This window comes from Gekko japonicus, unplaced genomic scaffold, assembly GCF_001447785.1.
Source record: "Gekko japonicus isolate JY-2015 unplaced genomic scaffold, Gekko_japonicus_V1.1 scaffold1903, whole genome shotgun sequence".
Taxonomy (NCBI): domain Eukaryota; kingdom Metazoa; phylum Chordata; class Lepidosauria; order Squamata; family Gekkonidae; genus Gekko; species Gekko japonicus.
This window is the reverse complement of record NW_015166477.1, coordinates 272,122-288,412: the sequence shown is the minus strand read 5'-3', so window position 1 is coordinate 288,412 and position 16,291 is coordinate 272,122. Positions and strand designations below refer to the sequence as shown.

The following is a 16,291-nucleotide window of genomic DNA, read 5'->3' as shown; positions in this document are numbered from 1 at the left end:
AAGGGTGAAGCCAGCTGCCTGTTTGAGGGACAAAGTCATAATTGGCTAACTCTTACATTGGACAAATTTCTGCTCCAATGTGGCTGGCATAAGAGAACACCGTACCTGAAAGTGGTGAGATACTAGGGCCACAAAACCAAGGTGGACAAAGAAGGAAGCCCCAGAACCATGCCATCAATGGCTGTTGCTACAGGTCTCCAATAGCCAAGGACACAATCCAAAGGGATATTTCTCCTGTACAGGCCTTGCTCAGATAAACAGGAACTGCTCAAGAGCATTCGTGCTCCAACAATTTCAAAAGAGCATGCGCAGGGGAATGTCCCATGGACCCTGCTAAAAAAAAAATAGCGCCTCAATTCAGACCATAGAGAAAGGAAACGGCTAGAGTGCCTGAACTTCCAGTTACAAAAACTGAGAGCAGCCACGATTCAGCTATAGGCACAGAGCAAAATTACTCTGTCCCTCGGCATCTCTATGGTGACAACCCTCTCTACTGCACTGATCTTTGGCCTTTCTGGACCCGGGAGGTGCAATCGGTGCAATTATGTGACAGGAAGTCATGTGATACCAAAGACATGACAGGAGAAAGGGGAAGGAGTTATTACAAGGCTATGACTGTGGGCTGCAGACCGGGTTACAACCACAAAGGAAAATTCAACTCCACTTTGCCTTGCCATTCTGCCTCCCTTCTCAGTGTGTGTGCAAAGAGAGGCGTGAAGCCCTCGCTCTCTGCGCAAGTGCACTAGCAGCAGGTCCTTCCAAATGGGAGCAAGAGAACAACAGGGTGTTTGGGACACAGCAGGAAGGGTTCAGTGACACACACACACCCCCGAGCCCAAACCCATGGTCCAAAGACCACTGTTCTATTGCACTGAAAGTTAAAGAGTGGAATATCGATTCAATTTTAGACTAGAACTATCAAGGAAGGATGTGATACTGTACCCCCCCTACAAGATTTCACACCAAGGGTCTTCCAACACACAACAGCCTCTGACTGAATGAGGCACCAACCACAGGGAAATCAAGGAGAGGCGCACGCAACTATGATTCAGGCGATACTAACGGAAGTCAATTATTTACAACACACAGGATTTCGTTAAAAAGCACAGAGATCATCATCATTTTTTTAGAAAAGAAAAAAAACACCTCACCCTTTGAAAACATTACAAACAACTCCTCCCCCCCTCCCACGTGTCTTTTTATTTTGTTCTGAAAAAAGTTGAGCTGGGGGGGAAAAACAGCAGAGGAAAGTGAAACGGGATGTTTCTGTACCGGAACTGCAAACAACCATGAGGGGCCAGCTGGGTTCATCCTCCACGTGCGCACATAGGGGACGGGAGATGAAAAATAGCAGCCATGACCACCTGGCTTAGGAGGCGCTTTCTTCCATGATGTTCCGCCAAGTCTTGTGAGAGTTCAAGCCACAGCTCGGAGACAGAGAGATACCGACGACAGAATCAGGTCGATGTTTCAAAGGCCAGAGCAGTGAGGTTAGTTGGTTGCTGTTTTTACTCTTTAAAAAAAAACATTCAAGAAATTTCCTCAGACCCAACTGCGTTCGGAGATGCTGGTGAAAACAGTGAACGGAATTAGCCCTTAAAATTTGGCACCGCACTTTCAGTTGTGTCTTGGGGGGAGGAGGGGAGAAATTGTGCCATCCTTCGCATCTGTGCACCTTCTAGGGCTTGCTACAAGCACAACTGGGATTGGAGAGAATGGAAACGGGGAGGGGCAGGAATAGGTCGCCCTCCGTCTCCTGTGTCCCCCCCCCCTCACTCAGCGACCGTGAAGAACTTCTGGAGGGAAAGGAGTGGTTGATGTCGGCATCAGAAGACGCAGAGAGGCAGTAGATGTAAAACGCCTTCGCCAAGAGGGCTTTCGACCGACTGGATGGCCCTCTTCCAGCGAGAGCAAAAGAGGAAGCTGTTGTGCACCTGGCTGCTCCCCTGTCACAGAAGGTCATTCCCAGGCCTTCAAGCCCATCGCCCCGGTTTCAGTTCACACCGAAGTCTCCGACTGAAGCCGCATCACGAACTTGTGCGATTTGGGGTCCACAAACTCTTCCGAGAGCTTGAAGAAAGGGATCTTTTTGGTGCTCACCACCAGGCTGAAGTCGTGGCGCTTGAGGACAAAGACCACCCCGTCCTTCAGGCCGTTGGTCACTGGCTCCTCGCTGACCAGAGTCCACTGCTTCGCGAGCCAGCGGTCTTTGTGGTACTGGATGGTAGGCCCAGCAGTCAGGTAACGTTCAAGGAATGCCTGCAAGAATAGAAAAGAGAAGATGGGCCTCAGCATGCCTTTATGCAGGTAGGGCAGGATTTTATCCTCTAAGGAACTCAGGGCAATGTACCATGGCGGTACCCTCTCCCATTTTACCCTTACAGCAACCCTGTTAGGTAGGTCACCCAACAAGCTTCATGGTAGAGGGTGGATCTTAACCCAGGACTCCCAGACTCTAGGCCAGGGTCATAGCTACGGCGGGGCATTTGGAATCCCTGCCCCCTTAATTAAAAGCCCTACCCGACAAACAGCCATGCTAGAAACCTGATTTTTTTAGGAGAGGACCCCCCCACCCCACTGCCTGCTGCTGGCAGCGGCCAGGGTGAAGAGTTCCATTGCTTGCCCACAGGCTTCCCTAGCCCTCCCACTGTGGAATTGGGGGGGGGGGCATCATGGGATCCGGGAAAAGACAAGAGGGCATTTAAATGCCTTTCGAGTTCTCTTCCACAGGGCAAGAAAGCTTAGAAGGGCACTCAAGAGTGGCACCTTGAATACGTCTCTGTGGCGTCCTCTTATTAGGGAGGACTGGTTTTCCCTTTAAATGTGCTCTTTGCTTTTGTAAGCGGGGTAGATTCTGCTGCCACCAGGAATTTAAGGATTTCCAAACCTTCTCTCTGTTTCTTTTGCTGGTAAGGTGACCTAGAGTCGGGGCTTTTCGGGGATCTAAGTGGTCCTGAGGAAAGATAGCACTAAAGTCGGGGATAAACTTGAACAAAAGGTGATTTACTGAAGTAAGAACAAAATATGAGGTTGGTTATTCTGTAACTATCTTGGATAAAGGGACTTGAAAATATGTCTATCATACGTATCACACACACAGTCTTTTTTCCTTTACTTTTTGTTTGTTTTGACACTCAGTTCCAACATTAACAGGAGCCACTCTTTTCTATAGTCAGCCACACAGGCTAAGGACATTTATACTGCCCTCTTTAAGAACTCACTCAGAACTAACTGAACACTCACTGACTTAACTCTCCAACTGAACAATTCCATCTGATTTTCAACTGTCTCTCATAACTGACACACTGACACACCCACACAGATTCACTTCAAAAACCCCTCCCACACACTGTCATCCACCAATCACAGCACATTTGTCTCTCTCAATCACTCTAGTCTACTAACCATGCACTCCAACCAAGCATTTAAAGGCACACACACTCTCATAAAACAAGAAATCATTACAGTCTCCAACAATCCCCCTTTCTGCTAGCCCAGTCCTGCTGGATACCACCTAGATCATGATGGGTCTTTCAAAAGCATTCCCATGAGCCTTTGGGAAACATGCACTGAAGGTACCACTCTTGAGTGCCCTTCTAGGCTCTACTGTCCTGTGAAAGGGAACTCAAAAGTCATTTAAATGCCTTTTGAAGACAATTAAATGCACTCTGAACTGTTTTTTCCTTGGAACTAACATGATGGCTTCCCTGTTCTTTGAAAGGAAGGAGTAGAAACAATCTCGGAGCCTCCCCCTTTGAAGGCAGGCATTCAGATTAATTAACTATAATTTAACTGTCCCCTTAAAAATTTAAATGCCCCCGAACAAAACAAAAAAATAATCCTGGCTACGGGTCTGCTCTAGACCAGTGCTGCAGCCAGTATAACAAAAGGTCATCAATGAACAGCTGCTTCTTTGTTCCAGCTGTTTTCTTGTTCTATACCCGCACCTTTGTTCCTAACTCAAAGGGCCACGTGCACCACAGATTTAGAAAACAAATACAGCACACAGCTGTACGAAAATCTGCCCTCAATGTAAACTCCTAGAGCAGGAAGGGCTATTCAGCCAACTGGCTACCCTCCTCCAAATCTCAGAGAGCAGCAGATGTTGTCTCCTCAAGCTCTTCCTTCCCAGAGAAGACTTCAACCTAGACACCAAAAGTCACTTTAAAAAGAAAAATGTTGTCTGTCCTGCCTGTGACAGAAAGCAGTGAAGGGACAGAAGAGAGTGAGTATAAAGGGGAAATTTTCTCAGTGGAGGGTGGTAAGCAATGAGGTACCACAGGGATCAGTACTCGGTCCGATGCTTTTTAACTTGTTTATTAATGATTTGGAGTTGGGAGTAAGCAGTGAAGTGGCTAAATTTGCAGATGACATGAAGTTGTTCAGGGTGGTGAGAACCAGGGAGGATTGTGAGGCACTCCAAAGGGATCTGTCGAGGATGGGCGAGTGGGCGTCAACATGGCAAATGGGGTTCAATGTGGCCAAGTGCAAAGTGATGCACATAGGAGCCAAAAATCCTAACTATAAATACACATTAATGGGGTCCGAACTGGCAGAGACTGACTAAGAGAGAGTTCTTGGAGTCGTAGTAGATAACTCACTGAAAATGTTTAGACAGTGTGCGACTGCAACAAAAAATGTCAACGCTATGCTGGGGATTATTAGGAAGGGAATTGAAAACAAATCAGCCAGTATCATAATGCCCCTGTATAAACCAATGGTGTGACCTCATTTGGAGCACTGTGTACAGTTCTGTTCACCACACCTTTGGAAAAAGTGCAGAAAGGGGCAACTAGAATGATAAAAAGGTTGGAACACTTTCCCTATGAAGAAAGGTTAAAACACTTGGGGCTCTTTAGCTTGGAGAAATGACGGCTGAGGGGTGACATGATCGAGATTTATAAGATTATGCATGGGATAGAACAGGTAGAGAAAGAAGTACTTTTCTCCCTTTCTCATAATACAAGAACTCGTGGGCACTCAATGAAATTGCTGAACAGTCGGGTTAGAACAGATAAAAGGAAGTACTTCTTCACCCAAAGAGTGATTAACACATGGAATTCACTGCCACAGGCGGTGGTGGTGGCTACAAGCATGGACAGCTTCAAGAGGGAATTAGATAAGCATATGCTTCCATTATATGAAATAAATAAATATGGAGCAGAAGTCTATCAGTGGCTATTAGCCACAAGGTATAGACAGGAACCAATGATCCCTCTAAGCTGTGGAGTCTTGTGAGCAAAAATTCTACTTTGTGAGCAACCAGCATTAAGGCTCTGAGCAAGTGATTTGGCTACTGCATAAATGAATTTGCTCTGGAGCCATCATTCCTGAGCTAAGACAAAAATGTGTGAGCCAGAGGCCAAAATATTGTGAGTCAGCTCACATTGACAGGAACTCTCAGGCTGGGGCAAGTAATGTTCTGTATTCTTGGTGCTTGGGGGGGGAGCAACAGTGGGAGGGCTTCTAGTGTCCTGGCCCCACTACTGCACCTCCCAATGGCAGCTGGTATTTCTGGCCACTGTGTGACAGAGTGTTGGACTAGATGGGCCACTGGCCTGATCCAACATTGGCTTCTCTTATGTTCTTATGGAATCCTGTAGCCACGACAGCACCAGCATCCGTGTTGGACTGCTGTAATGCGCTTTACAGGGGGCTCCCACTGAAAACTGTCTCAAAACTGCAGCTGGTCTAGAACGTGAATCAGAAAGCTAACAAATGCTAGCCGCAGGGAATATATCTCCCTAATAACAAAGGTCTTCACTGGCTCTCAGTTTGTTTCAGGGCCACAGTCCTAAAATGATGGCCTGTAAAAGCCCTATGCTGGCATATCTTCAGGACCACTTGAACTAATTTGCCCAGCAGCTGAGATCTGTATCAGTGACACCACAGCAAGCAGCTTGACTTCCCAAACCCCACCACTAATGCCGAAGATTTCCAATGCGATTTATAGGAGTCGCCTGACAAGAAGCCCACCGTGGCTAGCACTGGCTTCCAACGAGACCCCTTACCTTGGGCGTCATGTCATGGGTGATGCAGAACTCCAAGTGTTGCAGGATGCTCTCCATCGTGTGGTAGGGCTGCTGCTTGGTGGTGCGCAAGTATTTCTGCATGGCCCGGGCCATGGAGGCGAAGATAGCCTGGGCTGCCTCTCGCGGGTCCATGATCTCCCGCGGGTTTTTCTGATCCTCCTCCTGGAGCCGTTTGATGTGCGTGAAGGCCTCTTCTACAGCCACCACTAGCCTGTGGAGACAAGAAAAACGACCCATGATAGTACGCCAGAGAGCTGTGCATTACATCCCTGCTCCTTCCTGAGCAAGATGAGGTGACGGGGACAGGGAAAAGGAAGACCAGAGAATCTAAACCATGCACTAATATGCTAAGCTGCTGTTAACAGCATGGAATGTTCCCAATCATTCAATCTGCTCAGGGAACAAAAACTGTAATAGTGTCTGCAGTCCAACTTCTATGAGGAAATGGGCAACTATCCATTTGTAGTGGGACTAAAACCCCAGGAAATTAGAGAAGGTTTGTAGGGCTGGATTAGACTGAGCAGGTATACTGGCAAGGAAAAAAACAGGAATGTAAAGGGAAGAATTGGAAGGAGGAGGTTTGAAGAAAAAGAAGAGACAGAGCATTGAGGCAGTTTCACAAACTGACTTGAAGCAGCTCATTCTTTTGCTTCAGGCTCACGGCAACTGAGGACTCCCAGAATGCCCTCTAATTTGTACACAAAGTCAAGGGGAACCGTACTCCCAGTGACAACAGAATACCATAACAAGATTTTCCAGGACTGTAATACGAGACTACATTGGGAGAAAATGCATATTGGAATGCTCGTAAATGGGGGGAGAGAAAAAACCCACAACTCCCTGCACACAGAAAGCCAGCAAACCAAGGAGAAAGCTATCCTCCGCACCTTCTTCTTGACATGTTCTTCCTTTATTAATGATCCTTCACATTTCATTATCGATTACTTATTTTACAAGCCTGGTTCCTTGCAGGCTGGACAGATCTCCTGGCGTGGTGGTCCAAAGGCGTGAGCAAAGTTTCTCCCCTCCAACTACCTCCTTGCCCACCTACAGAGACCCCCACCCACCCAGGGGTTTTTTGGCTTGAGAACTAGAAGGCTCCTAAGAAGACTAAGCTGCCCTTTGTGGACAGGCTTTGGCTGTATGAGGCACTGTGGGAGGGAGCGTAAGCAACCAGCTGTTCCTGACTGAGTTAGTTGAAGGCTGGTTAACCTGGTATGCTTCTCTCTCTCATAAATGCAAGCTAACTGGATGAGGCTGATGGCTTCTCCCTTTCTTAAGCAAACTTTTAAAATTAGACTATTGTTTCTTTTTAATTAAGACTATTGCATTACCATTGATGCTATTTTAGAGTGTCGCGAGCAGGTCCCTCCCCCAAAGGAGCTTTCAATGTATATTTCAAAATGTGGGGAGACAACAGAGAAAACAAGGACCAAGTCAACCTCTGCTTCTTCCCTCCAAAAAAATGGCAGAGGCCCCCGCCTCCGGGCAGCTGCGGCAATGACGGCCCGCGACTGGCTCGTTGAGTTGTTGGTCGTGTTTTCTGGAGGATGGGAGAAAGGGGCGTCAGGGGAGGGGGGGAAGAGTCAGAATTCTCTTTCCTGATCATCTCCTGAGATTCTTGCCCGTTTTCAGGTACAGCAGCCTGAGCCACACAAAGCAGTACCCCTGAACCTGTTTCTGAACCCAGATCCTTGTTGCGCTTTAGGCTTAAATTTGACACAAAGGAGGCAGGCCTGAACTGAATGTTCGTGCCTAAAGTGGGAGACAGGGTGCAGCTGCCAGGAGGTAACTGGAAAAGCAAGAGGAAGGATCAGCTGCCCCACCTTTACAACCCCTCTTGCTCTAAAAATCCACCACCACTCGCCCCCCTGTCCTGGGAGTGCTTGTCTCCCAGCTACGGGCCACCATTTGGTAGGAGACTCAGTGCCAAAGCACTGTGCCCAAGCTCAGTGCCCAAGCACCTGCTTGGCATGCAGAGGGTCCTAGGCTCAACCCCCAGCATCTTCAGCTAATGTGATCTCAGGCAGCAAATGCTGGAAATGACCTTTCTCTGCCTGGGACTCGGGAGAGCAGCTGGCAGTCAAAGGAGACAAGATGGAGCGTCACATCAGCAGAAGGCTCCGTTGTATGTTCTTAGGCCAAACTGCTGCCACTGGCATTTGACCAGTGATTTCCCCACCCACCACCCCATAGCACCCAATGTATTTCCTGGCTCCCACTTGCTTCCTCCCCAAAGCAAAAAGCTGGTCCCCGCTTTCCACCTCCTCTCTGCTCCAGGAGCTTCAGAAAACGCCAGGAGGTAGCACCCTTTTCTCTGCAGGGAGCACCCATTCAGAAGCAGCTGCCTCCACTGTAGGAGAATACTTGGCTTGGAACTTCCCAACACTTTGCGGAACCTCCCACCATTTTGATTTGGCCCTAGTCCGTCATCCTCCTGGGCAGCCCTTTTGTGATTCCCATTCCTAGTGCTCAGAACTCCAAAAGCTCCCACAAATAGGGATGGGCATGAATGGCCTCACGAACGTAAGTTCATGATAAATTTTGACCGGTTCGTGGTTTGCGAACTGAAGATCCACCACAAACTTCCATGAATTTTAAGGCAGCTTCCAATCTTTCCACTCTTCACAAACAGCAGCTGAGCGGTGGGGAGCGGAAAGCAGGGGTTTAAATGGCTCTGAGCCATTTAAACTACCTGCTTTCCGCTCCCCACCGCTTTTCACAGGAAACCCCTACTTTCTGCTCCCCGTCATTTTTTCATATCAGTTCGTGGTTCAGTACATGCCCATCCCTACCCACAGGCTTAACCAAGCTGGGGGCACCCTTGACTTAGATAGTACTAGGGCAGACAGGAAAGCGCAGAGGAAAAACTGGTGGAAGGGGAGCTGGGGGGGAATGAAAAGTACAAAAGAAGCCTTCCTGTTGAGCCCAGTTTTCATGACCACATCAGGCCAAGTAGTAAAGGCACATGGAACCTAGGAGGAGAATGTGTCATAAATGGCTCTGACGTCACTTCTGAGTGAATACCATAGAGATCTGATCAATTCCTGGAGCGTCACAGGGCCTCACAGGGAGGAGGAGGACATTACTTCGAAGCCCCACTGTGCCAGAGATGCTTGAACTAGTCTTAGGGTTCTTTCACACATGCTAAATAATGCGGTTTCAATCCACTTCAGCAACTGTTTGCGAATGGATTTTGACATTTCACACAGTGAAATCCAGTTGCAAAGTACACTGAAAGTGGATTGAGAGTGCAATATTTCGTGTGTGTGTGTGTGTCTGTGTGTGTGAGTGTGAAAGCACCCTTATTCTTTCAATCTAACCTACCTCACAGGATTGTTGTTGTGAGGATCAAGGGGAGAAAAGCATGCTGGTGTAAGCCCCTTTAGATCCTTGTTTAGGTCCCCGTTGGGGAGAAAAGCAGGGTATCAGTATCTAAGTAGACAGATACAAACACTCTTATCCGAGATGGAGAGGGGATAAGAATGAGTTAAAAGAGCAGCACGGAGACAGGGCAGAATCCAAATTCAGTTTCCCAAAGAACTGGAAAATCCCAGTTTCCTAGATCATATCGTTCCAGGCGAAGTCTGAAAACATGTGGGTAATTCCTGACACCAAAAAAAACACCCACATCCACCCTCACTCACGGCTCCTCTTGGCTCCGAATCCGGGTAGGTCGGTTTGTTTTTAGCACGGAGTAAAACACACAGGCTGTCTTATAATTGCTAATTTGAGCAATTATTGTAATCACGTACAATCAACGTGGGAGGAAGGCGGGCCAGGGGAGGCGGCAGAAAATAAGGGTGAAGACAGACTGTCAGAGAGAGCGAGGAAAACAAACACAGAGAGGAAGTCCCAGGGAGGGGCAGCAACTCAGAGGCAGAGCGCGTGCTTTGCATACAAAAAGACCCGGATTCAAACAGACACAGGCAGCAGGAGACAGTAACGCCGGATGGACCTTAAAGCAGTTCCACGGGAACTGGTGAGCTGTGAAAGAGGCGGCAACTCAGGTGCAGCCTTTGTCTTTCGAAGGTCCTCAGTTCCATCATGGCCACCTCCAATTAAAAAGATCTCAGGCAGTGGAGGCTGAGAAATCCTTTTGCTTCCCCATTTCAGGCAGCAGGTGGATGAAAGGCCTCCCTCGGCCGGAGTCCTTGGAGCATTAACGCCAGCCAAAAGAAGCCATGGATGGAGCCACGGCTTGAGGCAGGACCTCACATGAAGCCACCTTGTATTGCATCAGACCCTTGGTCTATCCTGGTCACTCTTGTCTACTCAGACAAGGCAGTGGTTCTCCAGGTTCTTTCACATCACCTCCTTTCAGATCCTTTTAGGTGGACATGATGGGGAATGAACCTGGGCCCTTCTGCATGCCAAGGAGGGACTCTGTCACTGAGCCACAGCCTCTCCCTGCCCCCCACCGACGGGCAGCTTCACATGTTCACCAGGCACATCAGCTTAACGACAGAGCATTTACTTTGCAGGCAGAAGGCCTCAGGTTCAATCCTTGTCATTGCCAACTTAAAAGGATTTCAAGCAGCTGAAGTGAAAAAGACCTTAAGGGGCTTTTGCAAATCATAACTGACACCTGTGTAACAATGGTATAAAGCAGACTCTTGGGCCAGGGGTCCCCAGCCTTTTTAAGCTTGTGGGCACCTTTGAAATTCTGGAAAAAAGCCACTGGGCACAAAAACAAAATGGTTGCCACAGGAGGCAGAGCCAATCAAAAAGTGGCTGCTGCAGTAGGCGGGACCAACCACGAGATGTCAGGGATTGATGTTATGCACAACTCGAATAGTAACTCTTCAAAGTTTCAGGCAGAAGCGCTGCTTAACTGGATGCCTTTTAATCTGCACAGCCAATCGGAAGCCCTGCTGGGAAAGAGCTCCCCCTAGCCCCCCACCCGCTTTCTAAAAGCTCTTGGCAGGCACCAGGGAAGGTGCCCATGGGCAACACGTTGGGGACCCCTGCTTTAGGCCCTGGCTCAGAAGTAGAGCACCAGTTTTTCAAACACAAGGTCCCAGGTTCAATCCCCAACATGTCCAGTTAAAAGGATCTCAGAAGAAAGGGAACGATCTCGTTCTGTTTGACATTTCAAAGAGAGACCCTGCTCCCAGAGCACAGAATACTGAGCCAGACAAAGAAATGGCTCAACGCAATCTAAGGCAGTTTCATGTGGTCAGGAGACAGAAGACCGCTTACCTTCTCCAAGTGAGTACACCTTGAACCCAGACATTTTCTTGGACAGAACTGACTTTGGCAAGTTAAGGAGGGCAGGGTTGTAAACCGGAAAGTCATGGTAGTAATTTTCAAGGATCCACACGGCAACTCGCTGGATGCTGCAGGGAGAGACAAGGGAAGACACGAGGCATGGGGTGTGCAAGGTCTTCGGTTCCATTTGAAGTGGGAAGAAGAGTTTCATCTAACCTTATCCACCAAAGTTTTCAGCTCTCTGCGAGGAATGCTGAGACACACAGGAAACAAGCCTAAATTTGGCCAGCAGAGGGCAGCAGCAAGGCTTTTTAGTATTACCCATGCACGGAAGCCACAGAGTTTTCCCACATTCTTCTCTGTTCCTTCTGACCCCCACTCGAGAAAAGAAAAGTCGGGGGGGGGGGGGGGGGGGCGCACAAAATCTGTATGGAGGGACTGCCATAGGGGTGAGTGAGCTATAGTGAGGAGGAACTAGGGTATGAAATTGGCTCCTTTCCTCAGCACAGCTGTGCTTGAGAGCCAGAAAGGTGCAGTGGTCAAGAGCTGTGGGATTAGTCTCTGGGACACCCAGGTTCAAATCCCCACACGCCACGGAAGCTCACTGGGTGACCTTGGGCCACTCACACTCTGCCTAACCTACCTCACAGGGTTGTTGTGAGGATAAACATGGAGAACAGAATGATGTCAGCCAGTTTGGTGTAGTGGTTAAGTGTGCGGGGACTCTAATCTGGGAGAACCGGGTTTGACTCCCCACTCCTCCACTTGCACCTGCTGATGTGACCTTGGGTCAGTCACAAGCTCTGGCACAGCTGTCCTTGAAAAAGAGCAGTTTGTGTCAGAGTTCTCTCAGCCCCACCCACCTCACAGGGTGTCTGTTGTGGGGAGGGGAAGGGAAAGGAGTTTGTAAGCCGCTCTGAGACTCCAAGTGAAGGGCGGGGTATAAATCCAATCTCTTCTCCTCCTCCACTTTGGGACACACACACACACACCCCCCACTGGCCAGAAAAACAGGATACAAATGAATTAAATAAATAAATAAGTAAAAACTGTAGAAGAGGAAGAAAGAGCAGTTTTACCCTCTCACTGCAGTCCCTCAACCTATGCAGTTATTCCCCCACATGGGTCCTGCGGTCCTGGAAATTACCCTTTTGGGGGGTTGTGAGGGGATGCAGAAGCAGAGGAACATGGGAACCCGAGACCATTTGTGCACAGAGGGGTAGGGTACATGCTGCCATCTTCTCTCTTAGGTACACATACATGTTTATTCATCATTCAGAACATTTCTACACCACCTTTCCAGACCCGCATCAAAAACACATACCCACAGAGGGGTAGGGTACATGCTGCCATCTCCTCTCTTAGGTACACATATATGTTTATTCATCATTCACAACATTTCTACACCACCTCTCCAGACCCGCATCAAAAACACATACTGAAAAGAGGCCCACTGCTGGCCGTACCATCCCTTACCTGAGATGGCCGACATTATAAAACCGACTGGCCCCATCGGTCGAGCGCACCACCTTGAGGGTGAAGTGGGGCTGGAGCTGCCGCAGCTCGAGAAGAACCACAGCCAGGTAGTGGACGAAGAGGAGGGCGTCCACGAGGGAGACGGCGTACTGCACAATGCCCTGGTAGTTGGTGTCGCGCGAGTCCAGGATGCGGACGCCATAGAAGAGCCAGTAAGAGACCACCAGGAGGAAAACCAGCACCATGAGCAAGGCCCGGAAGACAAAGATGCGCGGGAAGAAGGCCTTGGGGCGGCGGAAGAAGAGGGCCCAGCTGCCCAAGAGGAGGATAAGGAGCTTGAAGGCCACCGAGATGAAGAGTCCCTCGCAAGGTGTCCCGCAGGGCTCCAGTTTCTCTCCCCACAGCAGCTGGGGCAGGAGCATGAAGGCCAAGGGGGTGAGGAAGGAGAGGAGGGCCAAGGCCCCGCCCAGGGAGACGCCCAGGTGCCGTGAGCAGTCCAAGTGGGCGCTGTCCTCCATGTCCTTCGTGATGCGTGTGATGTCATCGTGGGAGATACTGTGCTCCGACGTGCCTGTCACCACCGTGGTGGTCTCCCCCCAGTTGTCATCCTGCCAGGAAGGGAAGACACAAAAAGGGGAGGTTACCCAAGCCGGTGTCCCTTAAGCCACACCCCTTTCCCAGGATTCTTTGCCAGTCCGAGGCCACTTCCCATCCTAAGGGCCTTTAATGTGCTTCTCGTTAACAATGGGGTGAGACTCTGGCAAAGGTATATGCTTCCCTGCAGTGCTCTCTCGTCACAACAGTGTGAAGCTCACCATGGCAACTCACCATTGATACAGGACCTGGCTTAATACTAGACCTGTTTGGTGTAGTGGTTAAGTGCGCGGACTCTAACCTGGGAGAACCGGGTTTGATTCCCCACTCCTCCACTTGCACCTGCTGATGTGACCTTGGGTCAGTCACAAGCTCTGGCACAGCTGTCCTTGAAAAAGAGCAGTTTGTGTCAGAGTTCTCTCAGCCCCACCCACCTCACAGGGTGTCTGTTGTGGGGAGGGGGAGGGAAAGGAGTTTGTAAGCCGCTCTGAGACTCCGAGTGAAGGGCGGGGTATAAATCCAATCTCTTCTTCTTCTTCTTCTCACTAAGCTAGTAAATCGGTTTCTGGACTGCGGTTGAGCTATTACATGACTGGTTGTTCCTCTAGGAAGAGGGAAAAATCCCATACATGCACAGAAAACTAGAACATCCGGGAAATGGCTAGGCTACTACCCTTCTCCTCTACTCAAAAACCCCCTTCGTACAGCCAGAAAAATGGGGGGGGCCAGGAACACCTCCCCCTACCCAGTACGGTAATCCTGACCAGAATTAGGCCCCTGTGGCGCTGCTAGAAGGAGTTTCCTGAAGGAAATTCACTCTACAAAATGGAGGTGCATCCTAAGGGTGAACTCAGGGATGCCATCTCATCACTTTTGGCCCCGAGATCCCTTGAAATGAGAGACTGCTGGGGACAGAACATGAGACTGTCAGCAAGTAAGACTCTACCACAGAGCCATGCCCCCCCCTCCTAACTTCTGGCTAACTATGGGTATGACCGTAACAACTGAATACATGCCATTTATACTGTCCTGCTAACAACATTTTAAGAATATGGTCAAATTTAGAAGAAGAGATTGGATTTATACCCCCGCCCTTCACTCGGAGTCTCAGAGAGGCTTACAAACTCCTTCCCCCTCCCCTCCCCACAACAGACACACTGTGAGGTAGGTGAGGGTGAGAGAGCTCTTTCCAGAACGGCCCTTGAGAGAACAGCTCTGACAGAACTATGGCTTGCCCAAGGTCATCCAGCAGCTGCAAGTGGAGGAGTGGGGAAATCAAACCTGGTTCCCCCAGATTAGAGTCCGCGCACTTAACCACCACACCAAACTGGTATAGAAATTTAACGTTTTTATACCGGGCTTAAAGTGTCTCAAGCTTCTATACCACATTCAAAGTGTCTCAAGCACTTCTACGTGTATGGTAAAGTAGTATTATCCCCATCTTGCAGACCGGGGCAGGGAGAGATGCTAAAGCTGAGAAAGAATGAATTGGGGGGGGGGGGGGTATTTAAGGTGACCCAAGGAATCCATGGCAACAGCAAGGCTCAGACCAGGATGACCCTGTCTCACCCTCCGCTTGCCAACCCACCACACAGCTATAACAGAGTCAGGCCTTGTTCGAAGCTGCCATACTTTCAAAATGAAAATAAATGCCCCAAATGGAACATAAACCTTTTAAGACGCTTCTGGCAATCAACCTAGCAGTTCGAAAGCAAGAAATTGCAAGTAGATCAATAGGTACCACTTCGGTGGGAAGGTAACAGCGTTCCGTGTGCCTTGGCGTTTAGTCATGTCGGCCACATGACCACGGAAACGTCTTCGGACAGCGCTGGTTCTTCGGCTTTGAAACGGAGATGAGCACCACAACCCTAGAGTCGGATTCGACTAGCTTTCGAGCAAGGGAGACCTTTACCTTTACCTTTTAGTAATCACCTATATACTGTGTCTTTGTACGTACCTTTGCATTCACTATATGACGATATTTGTTGTTGATATTTTTGCTCAAAAACCACTGTTACATCCACAATGTACATACTGTGAAACAGTTACTAAAAAACAAAAACAAGACTAACAAATGAAAGACATGTACGCTCCTTAAGCGCTGTCAATTTCAAGAGACTGTCTCCCGCCGCAGCTTATGAATTAAATCGTGACTATGCTGCTATTCTTCACAAGACTGAAACTTAATATAACAGTCTCTAAGTTTTTACTTCCGTTGCAGGATTGTCGCAGTCAGAAGAAGAGAAGAGACTAGATGACTTGTGTGTTTCAGGTTGAAGTTCATCAGGACGTGAGCACAAAACTCTTAAATGTTGAAAGTGTGACTGTAGCCCTGACCTGGATAGGCCAGGCACACCCGATCTCGGAAGCTAAGCAGGGTCGACTCTGGCAAGTATTTGGAATACCTTGAAATACCAGAGGCAGGAGGAGGGCACAGGCTTTCTTCAGCCACCTCTCTGAATATGCTCCAGCCCCCCCGGTAGGGGTTAGTCACCAGAGGTCGCCATGACTTTCAGGTGCACACACACTCACACGCACAAACATATAACAAAAAGAAAAGAGTGACTGTAGACAAAGAGGTATTGTTGTGTTGTGGAGGGGATACCTCCACCTCTCACAGTTAAAATATCAACAAAAAAATATAGTAAAGTGCAAAGATATCCTGTACGCACTACAAAGACAAAGTATATAGGTAATTACTATAAGTGTTAAACGGTTATGTTCCATTTCAGTGTATTTGGACATTTATTTACACACCGAAAGTTTCCCCCTCGTTTTCTCTTGGTACTTTCAAAATGAGCATAAGCAGAGTATTACCTCCTGGTTTTCGTCACAGATGTATAAGTTCCCTTCACCAATATAATACAGTGGAACTACAAGCCCACACTCCCAGAAATACTACTCATGCTTTGTGCTCCGGAAGGCTAGTCAGGAAAAGGAAGGGAGTGACCACAAAGGCCATGAGCCCTCCCCGCTCT

General features: G+C 48.7%; 1 protein-coding gene across 1 annotated transcript in view; it reads right to left on the bottom strand.

The window, feature by feature from the left end:
• Positions 1-1,236: 1,236 nt before the first annotated feature.
• VANGL2 (VANGL planar cell polarity protein 2) overlaps positions 1,237-16,291 on the bottom strand; it is a 17,836-nt gene continuing 2,781 nt past the window's right edge. The window contains exons 4-8 of the mRNA XM_015412119.1: positions 12,720-13,327; positions 11,235-11,371; positions 7,515-7,575; positions 6,012-6,243; positions 1,237-2,259 (exon numbers count right to left, since the gene is read on the bottom strand). Of these exons, the coding sequence (XP_015267605.1) occupies positions 1,999-2,259; positions 6,012-6,243; positions 7,515-7,575; positions 11,235-11,371; positions 12,720-13,327 (1,299 nt within the window). The 3' untranslated portion in view covers positions 1,237-1,998. The remainder of the gene's footprint in view (positions 2,260-6,011; positions 6,244-7,514; positions 7,576-11,234; positions 11,372-12,719; positions 13,328-16,291) is intronic.